This window comes from Gopherus flavomarginatus, chromosome 4 (genome assembly GCF_025201925.1).
Source record: "Gopherus flavomarginatus isolate rGopFla2 chromosome 4, rGopFla2.mat.asm, whole genome shotgun sequence".
Lineage (NCBI taxonomy): Eukaryota > Metazoa > Chordata > Testudines > Testudinidae > Gopherus > Gopherus flavomarginatus.
This window is the reverse complement of record NC_066620.1, coordinates 68,190,463-68,210,797: the sequence shown is the minus strand read 5'-3', so window position 1 is coordinate 68,210,797 and position 20,335 is coordinate 68,190,463. Positions and strand designations below refer to the sequence as shown.

Here is a 20,335-nt window from a genome sequence, read left to right as displayed (position 1 = left end):
GTAAGGATGTTGATAAATTGGAGAGGGTTCTGAGAAGAGAGATGAGAATGATTAAGGGGTTAGAAAACATGATTTATAATGATAAACTCAAGAAGCTCAATCTATTTAGTTTAACATTAAGAAGGTTAAGGGGTGCTTCATTAAATCTGTAAGTATACGTGGGCTCTTCAGTTTAGCAGAGAAAGCTATAATATGATTCAATAAGTGGAAGTTGAACCTAGACACATTCGAACTGGAAAAAAGGTGTAAATTGTTGACAGTGAGGTTAATTAACCATTGGAATAATTTACCAGGAGCCATGGTAAATTTTCCATCACTGACATGTTAAAATCAAGATTGGATGTTTTTCTAAAAGATCTACTCTAGGAATTATTTTTGGTAAATTCTATGGTCTATGTTATACAGGTCAGATTAGGTGATCCCTTCTGGTCTTGGAATCTATGAAAATCCTTTTTTCTCTCAATGCTTAGTCTGTACTGTTAAAATAAATAATGATTTGGTTTTAAGAAGGCTGTTTCGTCCATATATACCAGTGATCACAGACTCCTGAATGGAAATAACTGCAGGTGCCAAGACTAGCTTGGTCCTGCTAGGTAAGCACGGTTGATATATACAGTGCAGTAGCAAGGGCTTGGTCTAAGAGTGGGCGAATTATATAATTTCACCCCAGCATACTTAAAGGCAATAGATAAAGGCATGATACTTGCACCTGAAGTGGTGCAGTCAGAGAACCCAGGAAGGGGAAGGAGATGTATCTAGCCATAACTGTGACAAATATAATTTCCAATTGTTTTCATTTAAATTTGAATAATTGCAGCCAGTTTAAAGATCAAAATTGCATATGTTTTAAACCCGTAACCCATGAAGAAACTTATCTATTTCTGCTCAAAATATATCCAAAGAAGCTGCATCTGAGACAACTTATTATTATTAATTGGTATTACCATAGTGCCAATTAATATAATATTATTGTTACTAATTAATATATGTTATTGTTCAGGATGAGACTTAGAAAATCAATATCATAATATATCTTGGTGGAAATAAACAATAAATAGAAACAAAACTATTAATTAGATGAAGACTTTCTAGTTTGGCTAAAGTGAATTCATTTTGTGGTGTTATCCTTTATAATTCACATTAGATAATTAATAATTAATGGCCAACAAAAGACAGTCTTTTAAAACTCAAAAAGATTAAAAAGATAAAGCATAAGTCTGTTTCTTTTCTTGTAATTGTGGTTTCACTATTATAAAAATAAAATATTTGACTGCCTATATTTTTCCATGGATCTCAGATATGTTCAGATTTATTATAGTGGGAACAGCAACAACTGCTATAGTTAAGGTTGCATTCAGGTTCCTATTCTAATTCTGATTTCACTAGCTTGAACATTTCTAAAACAGTTGTCTTCCAGGCTGAAATTTTCCAGCATGGCCACTTCCTGACAGTGATATTTTTATTTTCAGCAAGGATGATTCAGTCATTTTTGAAAATGAGTAGAATGAATCAGAAAGTTTCCTAAGGGACTGTGCCAAGTCAGAGTGTGAAAGTCCTGGCATGGGGCTTAGCATGCTATAGCAGTGTCCCTATGGTTCATTGCCATGTAGGAAGCTGGTGCACTGAGATTTATATCCTTGTCTTTTTATTGCAGTAACTTCCCATGTAGACAAGCCGCAATTTCAAAGAATTCCTGTCATGATGTTATGTTGTATTATCTGCAAAACAATATTTGATTAATTAAAAATTGTAGTCATGCAAAAACAGAAGGCGACAGTATTCAGATTGCATGTACAACCTAAATTTTGGCATTTCCTGACTTTTGAGTGCTTTACTCTGCATCCTTAAAAATGTAAATGTAAATTTTTTCGATACAATTGTATAATAATTTGATTGTGATGCTCTCCATATAAATGTGTCATACATTGTAATAACTAACCAATAGTTTTCTTTTTTCCCCCCAGCTTATCCTGGATACACCCAAATGGTGGAATGCCCCCAAGGTTACAAGAGGATTAATGCTACCTTTTGTCAAGGTAAGATATTTGTCAACAATTAAATTCATTTGTTTTGAGTAAATCTTTTGGGCTAAATTAATAATCCCAGGCCTTGTTCCATTGATTGCAGTGGAGTTACGTGGATTAATTTGGTTTATTGATTGTGCTTGGGAGAAACTAGTGTAACTGAGTCCAAAATATTGGCAGCTGTTTAGCATAACTTACTGAAAAGTAAACAGCTATTTGTATCCTTACTGGTCTTTTCTGACACATAAAGATGGTTTCATAAAATTTTATTTTGGTTGCTTTTTTATGAAAAGTATCAGGCTCAGACTTTTTATGTTGCTGAAGGATGTTAAGTCTACCTTTCCTGAGGCTGCAGTAGCATCTGTAGAAAAGTATGAGGGAAGAGGAGAGCAAAGGATTCCTTTCCCTAGTTACTCCTGATTTACGCTGATGTGAGAGGAGAATCAGGTCCCATCATTCAAACAGCTCTTAAGTGTTTGTGTACATACTGTACACACAAACATAATCAACAGAAAATATAAATAGAAACCAAATTAGACAGAAATGGTAATATAGGATAGCTTTCTAAAAGCCATAATTGGCATTGAGGGAAATCCTGACAGTGGCACAAGGCGAGACTCCACAGAAACCCAGAAGCTTTACTACAAGAGCAATGGCCCCCAAACACAGGCTGCTGTGCTGAGCTAAGACTGGGCAGCTCAGCCAATAGGTGTCACCACCACAGCAAGCAGACACGTGACCTCAGACAGAAGCTCCCTTTCTATACTTCTGTATAGCCATGTACTCCTTTGTAGCTTATGAACTATCACCCTATGGAGGCCTCTCCTCTGCCACATGGACAGGCTTTGAATTGAGCACTACTCTGCAGGTAGCTTAGCACATTCCTGCAGGGCTCCATGTGCTCAACCATGCCCTGGGATTCATGATCAAGCCTTTAATAAGGCAGATAAGTACATTCAAACTGGAAAGTTATTAAATAATTTGACCTTAATTGAATGTTTTCCATTTCCTAATTTGATATTTTTAATAGAATCGTCACTTTGATTTCTAGGTTTTCCAGTATTTGCTTTTTTCTGAGAAAACTGTAACATTCTCATACAGGATTTTTGTTCTTGAGCTTTTCCTGATCCTTTCCTGGAGGTTCTTTCAACCTTAACTTCAGATTAAACAAGCTTTATTTTTTGCCCAAGAATTTGTTATTTAAGTCACAGTACAGTATACGTTTCTTCTGTCCACTGACAAATAATTACACGCTGTCAATATGAAGGTTTTTTAATTTGTGCTTAGTAGGTAACCAAAACTTGGTATCATTATACTGTTGACAAGTAATATCCATGAGTCTGATCTCATTTATACCTGTTTTACATTTGTAACTCCACTGACTTTAATACAGTTATTCCTGTGTTATATTTAGGGCCCTATCAAATTCATGGATATGAAATTCTGTAAATTCTGGTCTTCTGTGTGTTTTTATCGTATACAATACAAATTTCATGGGAGAGACCAACGTTTCTCAAATTGGAGGTGCTTACTCAAAAGGGAGTTGCAGGGGATCACAAGGTTTTTTTAGGAGAGTTTGCAGTATTGTCGCTCGTACTTCTGCGCTGCCTTCAGAGCTGGATGGCTGGAGAGCGGCGGCTGTTGGCTGGGTGCCCAGCTCTGAAGGCAGCCACCCGCCAGCAGCAGCGCAGAAGTAAGAGTAGCAGTACCACAACCCCCTCCCCCAATAACCTTGTGACCCGTCCCCAACTCTTTTTTGGCTCAAGACCCCTACTATTACAATACTGCAAAATTTCAGATTTAAATAGCTAAAATCTTGAGATTTACGATTTTTAAAATCCCATGACCATGAAATTGACCAAAATGGACCATGAATTTGGTAAGACCCTAGTTACGTTGGTGTAAAAGTGAAGGTAGAATAATTCCTCAGCACAATCAGAGCAATTGCTTGCTTAATGTATGTTACAAGAACAAGTTAACTACCCTCCTTAAGTAAGTCTCTGTTAAGACATTCTTCAGGTAGAGAATATCAACTCATAATGATGTTCTCACTCGAAACAAACTGTTTTGCAGAAACGGTCAATTTAAAATGGATTTGGGTTTTTTCTTTAGACTCATAGACTCATAGGTCAGAAGGGACCAATCTGATCATCTAGTCCGACCTCCCGCACAAGGCAGGCCACAGAACCCCACCCATCCAATTTTATAACAACCCCTATCCCAGGACCGAGTTATTGAAATCCTCAAAAATGGTTTGAAGACCTCAAGCTGCAGAGAAACCACCAGCAAGCGACCCGTGCCCCATGCTGCAGGGGAAGGCGAAAAATCTCCAGGGCACCTGCCAATCCGCCCTGGAGGAAAATTCCTTCCCGACCCCAAATATGGCGATCAGCTAAACCCTGAGCATGTGGGCAAGAGTCACCAGCCAGCACCCAAGAAGGAATTCTCTGCAGCAACTCAGTGGTAGTCAGCGAAACTAGACAGAACATCCCTCCCTCTCATTTTGCACAATACACACACATACAGTGACTTATGTTGAAAGTTGGAAGCTTTTCGATCTAGCTACCTTCAATTTCTAAAATTTTGCATGATCAAAATGGGCAGTTTGGGCATCTGAAAAGTTAAGTCTTTTGTTGGCTGTGCATAAAAGGCATTTTCACAGTTGATCCTATTGCCTTTGGAATGGTGAACAAAAGGGCAGGAAAAGGATGTAGATGTAGGGCATCATCTTGCAGGTGTGGTGCCATGCAATGGAACAGGGAAAGAAGCACAAAGAGAGAAGAGCAGTTGTGAGTTGTGGAACTCATTGGAGAAGAATGAGTAGGGAAGGAAGAGGAAAAGGAAGGGTAAACTATAGATCCTAGAACATGGTGTTGGCCTGTGGGCATAAGGGCCATCCATGAGTGGTTTCATTGCCATGGACATAAGAAGTTGTCAGGAAACACTTTGAGGGAAGAGAGGTTGAGGGGAGAGGAAACGGGATAATTGGTATCAAAAGACGCACACAGGAATTTTAGGAGATTGAGGTCATTTTCCTGAACAGGAAAAAAACAGTTCCTCACCTTCCTGTAACTATTGTTCTTCAAGATGTGGTGTTCACATCCATTCCAGTCAGGTGTGCATGTGCTGCGTGCATGGTCATCGGAAACTTTTCCATTAGCAGCTACTCTTGGGTCAGATAGGGAGCACCCTGGAGTGGCGCCCTCATGGCACTCAATATATGACCCTGCCGACCCGACCTCCCTTCAGTTCCTTCTTGCCAGCTACTGTGACAGAGGGGAAGGAGGGTGGACATTGGAATGGATGTGTACAACACATCTCAAAGAACAACAGTTACAAGAAGGTGAGTAACCATTTTTTCTTCTTTGAGTACTTGTTCATGTCAATTCCGATCAGGTGACTCCCAAGCTCTCCCTTGGGTGTGGGGTCGGAGTTAAGGAACCACTGACTGGAGAACTGCCCTGCCAAAAGCTGCGTCCTTTCTGGCATAGTGGGTAGTAAATGTGTGATGGCATAGTGGGTAGTAAATGTGTTCACGGGCAATCAGGTCGCCGCTCTGCAGATTTTCTGGATGGGCATCTAGGCTGGGAAAGTGATGGATGAGGCTTGAGCCTGCATCAAGTGCGCTATAATAGGCGGAGCTGGAACCTTGGCGAGGTCATAGCAAGTATGGCTGCAGTCCGTGATCCATAACAAAATGCGCTATGAGGAGACCGTAAGCCCTTTCATCCGGTCTGCCACAGGTATGAATAGTTGGTTCGATTTCCTGAGAAGTTTTGTGTGCTCAGTGTAGAACGCTTGCGTTCTCCAGACGTCTAGTGAATGAAGTCTCTGCTCCCACGCATTGGCATGTGGCTTGATAGAAGACTGGTAAAAAAATGTCTTGTCCGATGTGGAATTGTGATACCACCTTGTGCAGGAACGCTGGGTGAGGCCTGGGCTGTACCTTGTCCTTATAGGAGACTGAGGGTGGCGGGGGTCAGAGGTTAGTGATTTTAACTTCGACATCCTTCAGGCTGAAGTGATGGCAACCAGGAACACTACCTTCCATGAGAGACAGAGAAGGGAGCACGTAGCCAGTGGTTCAGATGGGGCTCCCCTTAGTCTGGGGAGGACCAGTTTGAGATCCCAAGCAGGTGCAGGTAGTCAAGGATGTGGGTATAGTCTTTCCAAACCCATTAGGAAATGGTCCACCATGGAGTTGGTGAATGCAAAGCGCCCTGACTCTCCTGGGTGAAACACCGAGATGGCCGCAAGGTGTATCCTGATGTATGATCCTGACAACCCTTGCTGTTTCAGATGTAGTAGGTGTTCCGGGATGAGTAGTGTATATGTCTGAAGTGAAAATGTACAATGCTGGTCACACTCACACGAGAACCTTCTTAGCTGGTGGAAGGTTTTCTGCTGCCAAGCAACACCTCCTTCACCGAATCCGAGCATTGGGTTTAACCATGAAGCTTCCATGCCATGAGATGAAGGGATTGGAGGTCTGGATGAAGGAGGTCCTGTATGATCAGATCTGGGTAAAGCTGCAGTGCTATCAGAGTGTCCACCAACATCTCCAGAAGCATGGAGTATCAGTGTTGTGTGGCCATGCTGGGGCCAGCATGATCACATCTGCTTTGTCTCTGCGGACCTTGAGCAGCACCTTGTGAACAAGTGGGACCGGCGGGAAGGCATACATGAGGTGGTCCCCCACCCCAAGGTAGCAGGAACTCAGAGATGGAGTCCAGACTGTTGGAGAGATGGAGCAGAACATTGGATGTTTCCTGTTGCTCCTGGTGGCAAATTGGTCCACCTGGGGAAAGTCCCACCTTTGAAAGACAGAATGTAAGACGTCTGGACAGACTGACCACTTGTGGTTGAGAAGCGACCTGCTGATATGGTCTGCAATCTCATTCTGCAGGCCTGGGAGATAGGACACATCCAGGTGAATAGAGTGGGCTATAGAGAAATCCCAAAGCTGGAGAGCTTCCCGAGAGAGTGGGGAGTAATGGGCTCTGCCCTGTTTGTTTATGTAAAACATGGCAGTGGTTTTGTCGGTCAACACTGCCATGCACTGACCTTGAAGTCTGTCCTGGAAGGTCTGCAGGCTAGCCTCATAGCTCCTGAGGAACCTCCTCCACTGCCCCTAAGGCAAGGAGTGATTGCACCTTCTGGACAAGGAGTAGCTTATGGTTTGATGTTATACGGGACTATGCAGGGTAGAAGTGGGATAGACAGTTCAGAAAGCAGGGGAAAGGATCTGGTATAGTCTGGCATGCTGGCTTGGGTGTCCCCTCAAAACCCTTGTTTGGATCCTGACTGTGGCTTAGTCGGGCCCTGGCCCTGGTTTGAGAACTGGTTAGATGGCCTACGCCTATTGTTCCTGCCCCTATGGCGGTAAGGGTCCTACCTTGGGCAGGGTTGCCTCTGCTGAGGTCTTCCACCTAGCCCTTCTTGCAGAGGCCTTCCTGTTGCCTTGCGCCCTATTGCCGATCCCTGCTGCAGGACTCACCACACTTTTTTGTAGTAGTTGTTGCTACTGCACCTGGGCTTGCTCCCTTATAAATTATCTGCAGGCTTTTTTGTTGCTCACCCTGCCAGGTGAGCAAGGATTGTCTCTTCAAGTGGTGGGAATTCTAGAAGATCTGCCAGGTCTTCTGCATTTCCTCCTCCTGTTCAACCAGCCATTGTAGTGTCTCCTCCCTCCCCGAGCCTACTAAATCTTTCCAGCAGCTTCCCCCATCAAGTTCTCCATCTACATAGAAAAACGTAGGGTCCCAGAAAAGCCCCGTTGTGTGACAGGCATCCACTGCTCCCATTTTCTTTGCTCTCCCACAGGCTGCTCAGAGACCTTCCCAATGTACATACACTCTGTAGTTTATTTACAGTGCTTCATCACTCCACCTCTTACATTCTTATGCTATCATACTATTTACACAGTCATTCCGTTTAACTACTTTGTCTCCCAAGGGATGAGGTGTGTGCTTTTATCTGGTCTCCTTGTTAATGGGCTAATTAGCTCATTAGCTACCTGGCCCCAATCTGAACTGGTAATCAAGAATTTTTTAATCAGTTCCTCCTTGTGGCCTAACTGGTTCAGTTGCTGATTCCCAGCACTCTGTCACCAAACGAGGAGACTTTTTGGGACTACCCCTTTCTGAAAATGTTAGTGCCCATGTGTCATACATGGTAGAAGGGACCAACACTTTGCCAGAGTGAACAATGCTGGAAATATATTTTCAGAGCCCTTTCTACAGCCAAACAGCTCTCTGAAAATTGGTATCATGTTCAGGGCAGCCAAGAGGGAGTGCACTTTTGTCCCAGAGAATACCCAACTCTCACTACTACTTCGCACACTGTCCCTGTGGGTGCTCCACTCCAGGTGATGGTGCGTCCTGGTGCCATTGATCGGAGATCCTCAGTAGCAGTGCCTGGCTAGGCTCTGTGCGTACCCTAGCTGTCTCGCGGCTGTGGGAACGCTGGTCAGTGTGTGCACAGCCTGACCCCCTTCAGCCCAAGGAGTTGAGACACAAACCCTCTTAAGTCTCCTCCACGGCACTGAGCACGATGGCAACGTTGATTGATGCGGCACGGATCATGCAACCACCCCCGGCACTGGCGGCAGCTTCGTCACTGCCAATGCCCACAGCACTGACTTTGCATGCAGCACCTGTGAATGGCACTGCAAAGCACCATTTGGCACAGATGAAATCAATGCATAAATCAAGTGGTCGCCACTTCACCTCAGCACTGATACCAGCACAACCACAATACCTGACATTACTGTTTCCTCGGTACCACACTGTCCTATACTCAGCACCGAAGGATCACCTTTTGGTACCCAACCAACCTCCCCTATGGCATTGTCCACCTTCACAGATTCGGACAATGATAACCAGGGTGAAGATATCTTCTCTCCCCACCAATCTCCCCCATACTCTAGAAGGGAAGATGGGGAACAGCTCATACCTAAGGACCGCCACACTCAGGTGTTCTGCCAGCGGTATGGACAATTATGGATGTACCCCCATGCCCTTCCCAATCCAATGGCCACCTTGGAAACCATGGGTAGTATATAGGTTACATTATTCTGGGACCTCCTTGCACAAAGGGGAGATGTATGCTCTTCACCCACATCGCCCACACCTGCTACTTCCATGACCCCTGAGGTTGAGATGGAGACAGAGGATCTGCCCCCCTGTACACAATCCTTCTTCCTCTCCGCACAAGGTGATAATGCCACCTCCGCCCACGACAGCTGATGACCTTAAGCAATTCCAGGACTTATTTAAATGAATTGCTACTAGCCAGTATGTCCCCCAAGAGGAGGTTCAGGAGAATCAGCACAAACTATTGAAGATACTCCAACCTTCCTCTACTTCTAAAATCGCTGTCCCAATTAACGAGGCAATTCTCAAACCAGCAGAGGCAATATGGAAAACATCTGCCTCTGCACCTCCGGCATGCAAGATGGCTGACAGAAAATATTTCGTACCTCAAAGGGCATGAACTTTCTTTTTTCACACCCACAGCCCAATTCTTTGGTTGTGGATGCAGCAAATCACAGAGCCAGACAATCCCAAAATCAGGCCATGCCACAGGATAAAGAGCACAAACATCTAGACCTACTAGGCAGTAAGGTGTACGCATCATGGACTCTGCAGTTCTGTATTGTGAATTACAGCGCCTTTTTAGCTAAATTACAGGAAACTGTTCGAATTCTGTGCTAACCTCCCGTAGGGCAAAAGAACCGAGCTCAGAACTGTGCTATCAAAGGAAAGCTAATATCTAGAATGGCGCTGCAGGCAGCCCTAGACATGGCTAATAAGGCAGCCCTCACTACTGCCACAGCAATCATAATGAGAAGAGCCTCCAGATGAAGGTAGACGATCTACCTTTCAACAAAGACAAGCTGTTCTCTGCCAAAACAGACGAGACCCTTCACACTGTGAAGGACTCGCACACCATGCTATGAACACTGGGCATATATATACCACCTCAAAAGAGGAAGAGGTTCCAGCTCTACCAGCACCCCAGGGAATCTCCCTATACCCGACCTCACTCCAGACCCTATGAGGCGGACAGACAAACAGGCCACGTTGACGCCGACAATCACACCAACAACCCTTGGCACCTCAACCAACGACCTCAAAGCCACAGTTTTGAAGCTTTGGTCGAGGGTTTGAATGACCTTCCCATCTTACCATAGAGTGCCCATTTGACCACTGCCTACACCATTTCCATCATGCGTGGGAGCTGATCACGCAAGACCGCTAGGTTTTACAGATAATCTTATTGGGCTACTCCATCCCATTCACTACCCGCCTCCCTACCAAACCCACCATCCTGTCCCTCTTCAGGGATCCCTCCCACAGCACCTTCTAAGGCAGGAGGTACACCACCTCCTGCTAGGAGCCCTGGAACCAGTTTCCACTCATCACAGAAGGAGGGGATTCTATTCCCACTACTTTCCGACACAAAAGAAAAATGGAGGGTGAAGCCCAATATTAGACCTCAGAAAACTCAACAAATTCTTACACTCTCAGAAATTCAAGATGGTCACTCTAGGCACCGTAATACCAGCACTGGAACAAAGGGACTGTTTTTCATCCCTCGACCTACAAGACACATACTTTACTTAACCGTAAAACACCTAATACACAACGTTTTCCTATGCCCACTAGGCGAAGCCAAGATCTATTTACAGCTGTTGGGACACATGGCCACCACCGCATTTGTAGTCAAGCATGCCAGATTACACACGTGATGCCTCCGAGGCTGGTTGAACTCAGTGTATAAACCCACTAGACACAGTCTACACAAACGCGTCATGCCACCTCGCCAGGTCTTACAATCCTTCCGGTGGTGGACCACCTCAGAAAACCTATGCGCAGGCATCCTATTTCAACAAAAGACATCATCAGTCATGATCATGACAGACGCCTCCCTCTTGGCATGAGGGGCTCACACAAACACAAGGCAGGTGGTCACTATTCGAGAGACACCTTCACATAAACTTACTAGAACTCACAGCAGTAAGGAATGCTTGCCTTCACTTCCTACCTGTCATAGGAAATCAAACAGTTTGGGTAATGACGGACAATGTCACGTGCATGTTCTACATCAACAGGCAGGGTTGGTGCCTGGTCCGCATTCTTTATGCACTGAGGCCATGAAACGTTGAAATTGGTGTATCCGACACCAGATTGACATCGTAGCTTCCAACCTTCTGGGATGCCAAAACATCATGGCAAACACACTAAGCAGACATTTTCCATTGAATCACAAATGGAAATTGAACCCCATGGACTTACAACGTATCTTCCACTTCTGGGGGACCCCATCCATAGACCTGTTCGCCACAATGAAAAACCACAAATGCCCTCTATTTTGCTCCAGGGTGGGGATCAGATCCAGATCCCTTTGGGAAAGCAACACTCATGGACGCATTCCCTGAGTCCTACACAAAATCAGGGACGACAATGCCAGTCATACTTATTGCACCAGCATGGCCCAGAGAGACCTGGTACTCATACCTGCTACACATGTCAGTCTGTCCCCCGTGGTCTCTTCCGATGAGACCAGACCTCCTGCTACAGGACAAGGGTTGGATCCTCCATCCACAACTGGAAAAGCTTGGATGCTCCGTGGTTCCGTTTACACAAGCTAACCGGTTCAGAGCAAGTCAAGCATGTGTTATTGAACAGCAGACGTGCCTCCACATGTAACACCTAGCTGCAAAAATGGAAACATTTTTCCACATGGTTCTCGGACAGACAACTTACCCCAACAGCTTGCCTCTTTCTGTGGTGCTAGATTGCCTAGTAGAGCTCAAGAACTCAGGATTATCATTGTTTTCTCAAAGTTCATCTTACAGCAATTAACATCTTTCGCGACGGACTCTCAGTGTTTTCACACCTGCTCGCAAAATGTTTCCTTGCAGGACTTCACAACCTCTGCCCTGAAACACATCCTGCTACCCCACCTGGGATCTGAACTTAGTCCTCCGTGGACTCTTGAGAACCCCCTGGAAACCCCTAGCTACTTGCTCATTACTGTACATGTTGATGAAAGTAGCTTTCCTCATCGCAATTGCTAGAAGGGTCAGCAAAATTAGCGCTTTGATGGCCTATCCACCATATACTCTGTGTTTTTTAAAGATAAGGTCATGCTGCGCCCAGAGGCGGCTCCAGGCACCAGCATGCCAAGCACATGCTTGGGGGACGGCAAGCCGCGGGGGAAGCTCTGCCGGTGGCCGCGAGGGCAGCAGACAGACTGCCTTCGGTGTCATGCCTGTGGAGGGTCCACTGGTCCCGTGGCTTCTGCAGACCTCCTGCAGGCTGCCGCCAAATTCGTGGGACCAGGGACCTCCCGCAGGCAAGCTGCCGAAGGCAGCCTGCCTGCCGTGCTTGGGGCGGCAAAATGCCTAGAGCCGTCCCTGGCTGCACCCCCACCCAAAGATCCTTCCAGAGGTGGGATCTGCATTCCACCTCAACCCACCCATACACCTTCCCACATTCTACTCCAAGCCACATAAAACCCTACAAGAAGTTTCTTTACACACTCTTAACATCAGAAGGGCTATTGCATTCTACCTAGATAGAACAAAACCATTTTGAAAATCCTCCAGACTGTTTGTCTCAACAACAGAATGATCCAAAGGTGCAGCAATATCTAAACAACAACTCTCCAAATGGATATCGAACTGTATTCACACATACTACCAAGCCCAGGCCATTGAACCCCAAACTGGGAACCGTTCCCACTTCACTGGAGCCATGGCAACACTGGTAGCATTCCTCCATAACACTCCCATTGCGGAAATCTGTAAAGCCGCCACATGGGCTTCTGAGCATACCTTTCCTAATCATTATGCTATCACTCAAGACTCCAGGGCAGATGCCTTACTTGGCCTCACTGCCCTATCCTCCTCTACTACACTCAACACTCCCAAGTCCCCTCCTCCTTAAGGGGTACTGCTCTACAGTCATCGGAAGTGGAGCACCACAGGGACAGCACTCGAAGAAGAAGAGAGAGTTACTCACCCAGTGCAGTAACTGAGGTTCTTCGAGATGTGTCCCCCTGTGCATGTTCCCATGAGGACTCCATGGTAGAGAAGGTACTGAGGGGTTCGGGCTGTGCGTGCACTAACCAGCTTTCCAACATCTGCGAGACAACTAGAGTGTGCACGCCACCCAGCCAGGCACTGCTACTGAAGATCTCCAACGGCACCAGGATGCACTGTCACCTGGAGTGGAGCACCCACAGGGGAACACATCTTGAAGAACCTCAGTTACTGCACAGGGTGAGTAACCCTCTCTTCCTTTGAAAATTCTGGCCTAATCATCTAAGTACTTGGTCCTGTTAGTGAAGGCAGGGGGCTGGACTCAATGACCTTTCGGGATCCCTTCCAGTTCTATGAGAGAGATATATTTCCATATATAATTAATATTTTGTTCTGCATTGTTTTTGCAGTCAAAAGTCTTCTCTGTTTACAAAGCCTATGTAGTATTAGTATGATTTATAACCAGACACTGATTATGTCCTTTCAGCTGAGCGAACTAATGTAATGAAACAGCACCCTTTTTAATGTGTGTAAGGATAACAAAGAACCATCTGTGTGCACATTAATATGAACAGTTCAATAAAATTGCTATCAAACTAGGTTTTTTCCCTCATCGGTACAGTAATTATCTTTTCAATGGGATGATTTATTACATACACACACGTGAAGACCCCAAAGCTGCCATTAAACTCAAAAGACTGAACTTATTAGAGTTTTATATATTTTGTTACAACACACATGCAACTCTGATTTCTGGTTGGATTTAGAATTGTATTTATTGTTTTGTCATTATGATAGCTTTCTTGGAAAAAATGAAATTGAATGAAAAAAACAGCTGGTGAAAGGTTGGGTTCTTTCTGTCAAGAGAAGAGCATTCTCTCAATAGAATTCTTTAAAAATGTTACCTTAAAGAATGGGAAAAATAACCTGGATATTTGTTGTTTTTCAGTGAAGTAGGATGTTGATTATGCCCTGGCTCTAGTCCTGCAAACACTTACTCATGTGCTTAACTTTAAGCTAATGCACAGTCCCATTGGTCTTAATCTATTTAGAGTTAAGTATATGCATGAGCGTGCACAGAATAATTAATGGACCAAGTTCTACAATAATATGCACAGTTCCGGACTTCAGGATTTGTCCCAATGATTTCAGGGGTGGTTACCACAGGAATTTGTAGGCAGATTTTGTCCACTGTCCTCTCTGCATTCCTGTCAATGTTCTAATAAATGTATGCTTTCAATATATATTATTTTAAAGAGTGCCACTATTTTATAAGTACTTGTTCTATGGCAAATATATCACATTGCTTAGTCATTAATTTAACAAAACTGTTTTTAACAGGTTCTTTTTCAGTGGTCGTCACTAAAAGGTCCATATTAACCATGGTGGTATCTACAGTACCAGAGTATTTTTCTATGTTTAAAATGGAAAATAACTTCTGTATCTCCAACACTGTTGTATGATAACTGTTGCCAATTATTGCACTATTGTTTTTATTTGCTGTTGTAGTTGTTAAATATTGTAAAAGCGTCTTAAGTTACTGGATGGCCCAAATCACACAGAAATTCATAAATTATCACAAATACTTAGAATTGCATTCAGACACAAATTGGAAGCTAGTGCAGTATGTGACCTGATTTTCACAATGTACTAAATATCCACCCTCTGAAAATCAGGCTCTTTTAATGTTTCTCAAGATGAGCACTCAAAAAATTGAGCACCCAGAATCACTAATCACTTCTGAAAATTTTCATGTATGAGGTTTTCCTTTTGGTAATGGTAGCTAAATTGAGGGCTGTCTTGTTCGTTGTCCTGTCTGGTGTTGGCATGTTGTTTTTGTTTGTTGTGTTTTAACAGATTTAAATTCATCTGTAGGTTTTGACTATGAATTCATGTTTTTGTAAACAAACACAAATAAATATATCCCCAGAAATAGGGTTGGGTTGTAGATTAAACATTGACTACGTGTTTGAGAAATGTGACTCTAAATACCTCTGCTACAGTAAATCCCATCTTGCTGGCATAGAAGGATTTGGGTTAATTTTTGCTGCTGTTATTTGCTGATTGAGATCAACTATTCCTTAGAATGACAACTGAGACTGTTAATAAAAAATTTCAATTATATTACAATACCTACGTTAGCAACTACAGCTATTTTCTTTAATCCTGTCAGTGTCTATTAAGTTTGCCAGCAGGATTGTTATATTATTCAAGTAATCAAACATAATGGATGTAGTAAGATGCAAGTAACATACACTTCATGTAGTTAGGGAGATGAGAGAAATCAGCAACCTTGCTGTGTCACGTGGGAATAATATTTTCAGTTTCATTAGCATTTACAATCGTAATTGATGTTCCAACAGACAATAAAAAATAAGGGCCCAACTGTCAACCCTTCCTAACATTTGGAGAAAACGTAAATGAATAGTCCCAGTATAGCCGAGTAAGTGCTCACTAACGTGACTAAGAGTTCCACAAATGAGCCCTAAATGAAATATTCCACACTTAGTTAATTTATAGAATGAATTGTCACGTTAGGTAATTTAATATATGCACACTTCTTTCAGGGCAATAACTTCTAAGTAACATTTAACGATTGACTTATGAGTACCTTCTAATTCAGAAACTTCTAAATAAGAAACCTCAAAGAAATTGAGGTACTTAGACAAATTCTATTCTTCATGTAACTGATCTAGAAGATTTATTTTGTTTAAAATCAAGCTAAAAGAGTTTAAATATATGAGTCTATTATTGAGAAGTAAATAAAATGCTTTGTAGTAAATGTGGACATTTAATAAATAAACATTTTTCATTCAGCTTAATTGCTTGTTGAATTAAGTGCAGTAAATCCACTGCATGCCTGGAACCTTGTAGAAAGCAGGAGTGTTTGTGTCACCTGGCACGAAAAGTTTGCAACAGAAATTAGAAGAAGAGTACCACAAAGCTTCTCAATTCCTTTCTGGCCACTGGCTATAAGTATCAGAGCCTTTGTTCCCTTGCCCTACAAGTGTCCTTCACTATTTTCTTCTCCATACTCTGGGGTTTTTTCCATGTTTCTTTTTTATTTGCCAGCTAGAGTAATTACTGTTTAGAGTAGTTTGTTCTTAGTGCACACTTCTGTTTGGAAAAACAACAAGAAGTCTGGTGGCACCTGAAAAACTAACAGATTTATTTGGGCTTAAACTTTTGTGGATAAAAAAGTGGGTTTTTAATCCACGAAAGCTTATGCCCAAATAAATCTGTTAGTCTTTCAGGTGCCACCGGACTCCTCGTTGTTTTTGTGGATACAGACTAACTCTCTGATCTTCTGTTTGGGGCTCAGTCCTAGTTTCAGATCAGTAAATATTCTAGTCCCTCTCCTTTGGTTTAGGGTTTTCACCTTGGAGTAGCATAGAATCATATGATCATAGAAATGTAGGGCTGGAAGGGACCTCGACAGATCATCTAGTCCAGTCCCCTGCACCGAGGCAGCACTAAATGTTATCTGGACTATCCCTGACAGGTATTTGTTTAACCAGTTCTTAAAAACCTCCGGTGACGAAGATTCCACTACCTCCCTAAGTAATTTGTTCCAGTGCTTAACTACCCTTACAGTTTGGAAGTATTTCCTACTGTCTAACGTAAATCTCCCTTGCTGCAGTTTAAGCTCCTTATTTCTTGTCCACTCCTCAATGGATAAGGAGGGCAATTTATTATGCTCCTCTTTATAACAACCTGTTACATGAAGATTGTTACTATGTCCCTCCTGTCCCCCAGTCTTCTCTTCTCCAGATGAAACAAATCCAATTTTTTCAATCTTTCCTTGCAGGTCATGTTTTCTAGACCTTTTATTGTTTTTGTTGCTCTCCTCTAGACTTTCTCCAATTTGTCTGCATCTTTCTGAAGTGGCTGTCAGAACTGGACACAGTACTATAGCTACGGCCTGATCAGTGCTGTGTAGAGTGGAAGAGTTCCTTCTCATGACTTGCTTACAACACTCCTGCTAATGCATCCCAGAAAAATGTTTGCTTTTTTTACAACAAAGTTGCATTGTTGACTCATATTTAGTTTGTGATCCCACCCTTTGTTGCCGAAAATGGAAAAATAATGGGCTTCATAAGATATGCCTCTGATGACACCAACATATTAGTATCCAGCTAGCATGTCAGGTTACTTGTACCATTTGGGGAAGGACAGTTTTCCAGAAAGTGTTTTGATTGTGCTATCTTAACTCCCAGGGCCTGATACAATGGGGCAGGTGTGCTCAACCTATGGTCTGTAGGCCATACGCAGCCCACCAGAGCATTTCATAAGGCCCATGGCAGGGCTCAGGTTGTCAGCCCCACACGGTGGGTCTAGGACTGTCTGTGCCAATGACAGGACTCCCAGTATCAGCCCTGGCGGTGGGGCTCAGGCTGTCAGCTCTGGGCAGTTCTTTATTTTTGATATGGGAGAGGGTTATTTTCTATCATTCTGATACATGTTTTATGCACTGATTTCTTTGTTTTTAAATTGACAATACCATAAATAGAAACACCCTATCTAAATACATGTGAAACAAACTGACCTTAAAATATAAATCCATACAGGTGACTTTAAATCTTTTTAAAATATGTAGACTCTGTTTGGCCCACACAAAGCTGTGCTTAGATTTATGTGACCCTCCTGCATAATAAGGTTGGGTACCACTGCATAGGGAGACTCATGGAGGAGGCATTGGCAATGTATCAGCTCCGGACTTTCAATCTGTGTGCTTCTTGGTTTCACTGAAGGCTTCATTCCAGGTCTAAGACATTGTTCATTCCATACTGCATAGATCTGATGATGATCTCTGATCATTATAGACTAACCTATTCTGAGTCATTGGGAACTCTTAAGAAGTTTGGAAAAAAGAGAAAGGAGGATGCAGGCGCATTCGCTCAATTTTCAGTCAGAATGGAGTTCTAAAGCAGAGAGAAATCATGTATTCAAAACTCATGAGTCAGGTCCCCAAAAATGTGAGGTTTTTTAAAATAATTTTTGAATTCTTTTATTTGTCTTCTGGTTTCTGCTCCTTTAAGAGTACATTTGCTTCATATTTTCAAGTTTTCTTTGCAACTTTGAGGGATAGAAGCTTACTTTTTAAAATTCTTTTGCAGTCTCTTGATTGCAGCAGCTGGGGCTTTAAGAAGAGCACCAAATAACATGAAACTCGTGATAAAATCATGACAGTTGGCAACACTGCCATGGTGACATTTTAGTGGAGCAGTCCATGGAGTTGTAGAGTGCATCAGATTTTAAATCAAGGACTGAGAGGACTTCTTCACTCCTGTAATCCTTAGTTTGTTGGAGAGAGCATCTCTGGTTCTAGAATATCTCTCAGCGCCTCCTGGCACAAAGGTCATCTTGTTGGTTCCTTGTTTTTTCTTATGGTGGGGGGAGTTTTAGGTCCTATCTTGCACCTGATTCAGTGTCAACTACTTGACTGTTTCCCCTTGATCCCCTATTGCTCTTCCTTGGACTTGCTGTCCTTTGGAGGATCTAGTTTCCCCAGATCAGAGAGCCACCGAGTTTGCTTTCTGTTTCTGTAAGTTCCCTTTCAAGGACAGACATTTCTGGGAGCCTTCCTGATATCTTAACTGTCACTGCCTAAGGCACTCGCATGTTTCCCTTTTATGCTCAATGGTCCATTTGGCTTCCCCAGTCCCAGTCTACAATTACTACCTGGAATGGCACAGCCTTTGGTTTGGAAGCACATTTTGTCCAAGACAAAACTCACAAATTACTGTGTATTTTGGAATCCCATCATAAAGGAAAAATTACACATCCAATAAATAAAGGCTTAGAATTTACCAGATATTATGGCTTCCTCCTAGATCAATCCTTCCTGTGGTTTCATTGGGTACTAGTAAAGAAGTTTTAAATATTTTTTCCTCACATCCAAACCTTGGTTTGCTATTTGTCTGAGCTTCAGTGGTAAAAACCAAAGCTCGGTTTCCTGAGTAATGCTTTAAGATGCAGCCAAAAAAAAAATCAATAACTTGAAGAAGAAAGCTTCTTATAGCCTTAAGAATTGAGAACTACTAGCTAGTCCTCTCTTGGTTTATTTAAACGTTTGGGAGAATATCTACTGAACCAACTCCCACAAGAGATTTAGGCTCCCTTTCAGCAAGCACTTAAGCCTGCGTTTAAGTCTTATTGATGTCAGTGAGACTTAATAAAATGCTTAAAATTCAACAATTGTTGAAGTACTTGGCTGAATCAGGCAAATTATTTGATTCTGAAGGTCAAAATATTTTGTGATATCCGTTAAGCATTGTATGATGTTTCAGATTCTGAAACAAATGCAGTGCCACTTTCCTCTCTTAGAAGAGACATTTTGGGCTGAAATCATGGGACTGTCCTTGGATGTTCAAGTGAGAACTGAAAATTTAAAGTCTTGAATGTCTTTAGATGGAAATAGATGAGGTCTTTGAGAAAGTGAAAGAGAGCAATCCACTGGATCGGTAGGTCTATCTCAGATTCCATTCAGGAGAGCATCTTTTGTCTGTCTTGCTTCACTTTCAAAGGCAGTGCTCCTGAGGTCACTTTCAGTCCAACAGTGGCTTCCTCCCAAATATCAAAGTGGAAGATCCCAGAGGCAGTAGAGCACTAACTCTGCTTCTACTATTCTGTTAGCCCCATTTGCTTGGGATGGCTGTTGCCCTTATCTGGACAATTGGATAGCGCACCATCTCCTCAAGGAGTCAGAGCCTCTTTTTGTGCCATATGTTCTCTCTCTAAATTTTCAGGGGTAAGGATAAAACTAGAAAAATCTACTCTGATTCATATCCAAAAACTAGACTTTACTTGGGCAAGTTTCAGTTCCTTAAAGACATCTGCTTTCTTTCTGAGAGTGTGTTCAGGATTTAAGAGATTCTATTTTCCATCCTCTGTGACAGCCTCAGAGATCTGTTCAAATCATCCTTCTATGCTTACTGGCATCTCCCACCTTTGTGACTAGCCTAAGACCTCTCCATCCTAGTGTCAACTTCTTGAGCAGACACAACTATCTTGATTTCTAGACATCTGTCTCAATGGTACTATGAACTCATGCATCACAGAACATGGGTCAACGGAGGCTTTATTCTTGAAGAATTACAGCTGCTGTTAAGAGAGTGTGTGTATTTGTGTAAAAAACAGGAATATATGAATCTCAAATATCCATTACATTTTGTGGAGGAATTTCTTCACATGCTTCCCAATAAATCACTTACTGAATGAAATATGAAATATCTTACAATACAAAAAGAGAGTTTTATGT

The 20,335-nt window shown here is 42.8% G+C and overlaps 1 protein-coding gene across 10 annotated transcripts in view; it reads left to right on the top strand.

Annotated features, from left to right (window-relative positions):
• LTBP1 (latent transforming growth factor beta binding protein 1) overlaps positions 1-20,335 on the top strand; it is a 358,939-nt gene that overhangs the window by 182,867 nt on the left and 155,737 nt on the right. For all 10 annotated transcript variants that reach the window (XM_050951316.1, XM_050951315.1, XM_050951321.1 and 7 more), the window contains one exon: positions 1,965-2,036. In XM_050951316.1, coding sequence (XP_050807273.1) covers positions 1,965-2,036 — 72 coding nt within the window. The remainder of the gene's footprint in view (positions 1-1,964; positions 2,037-20,335) is intronic.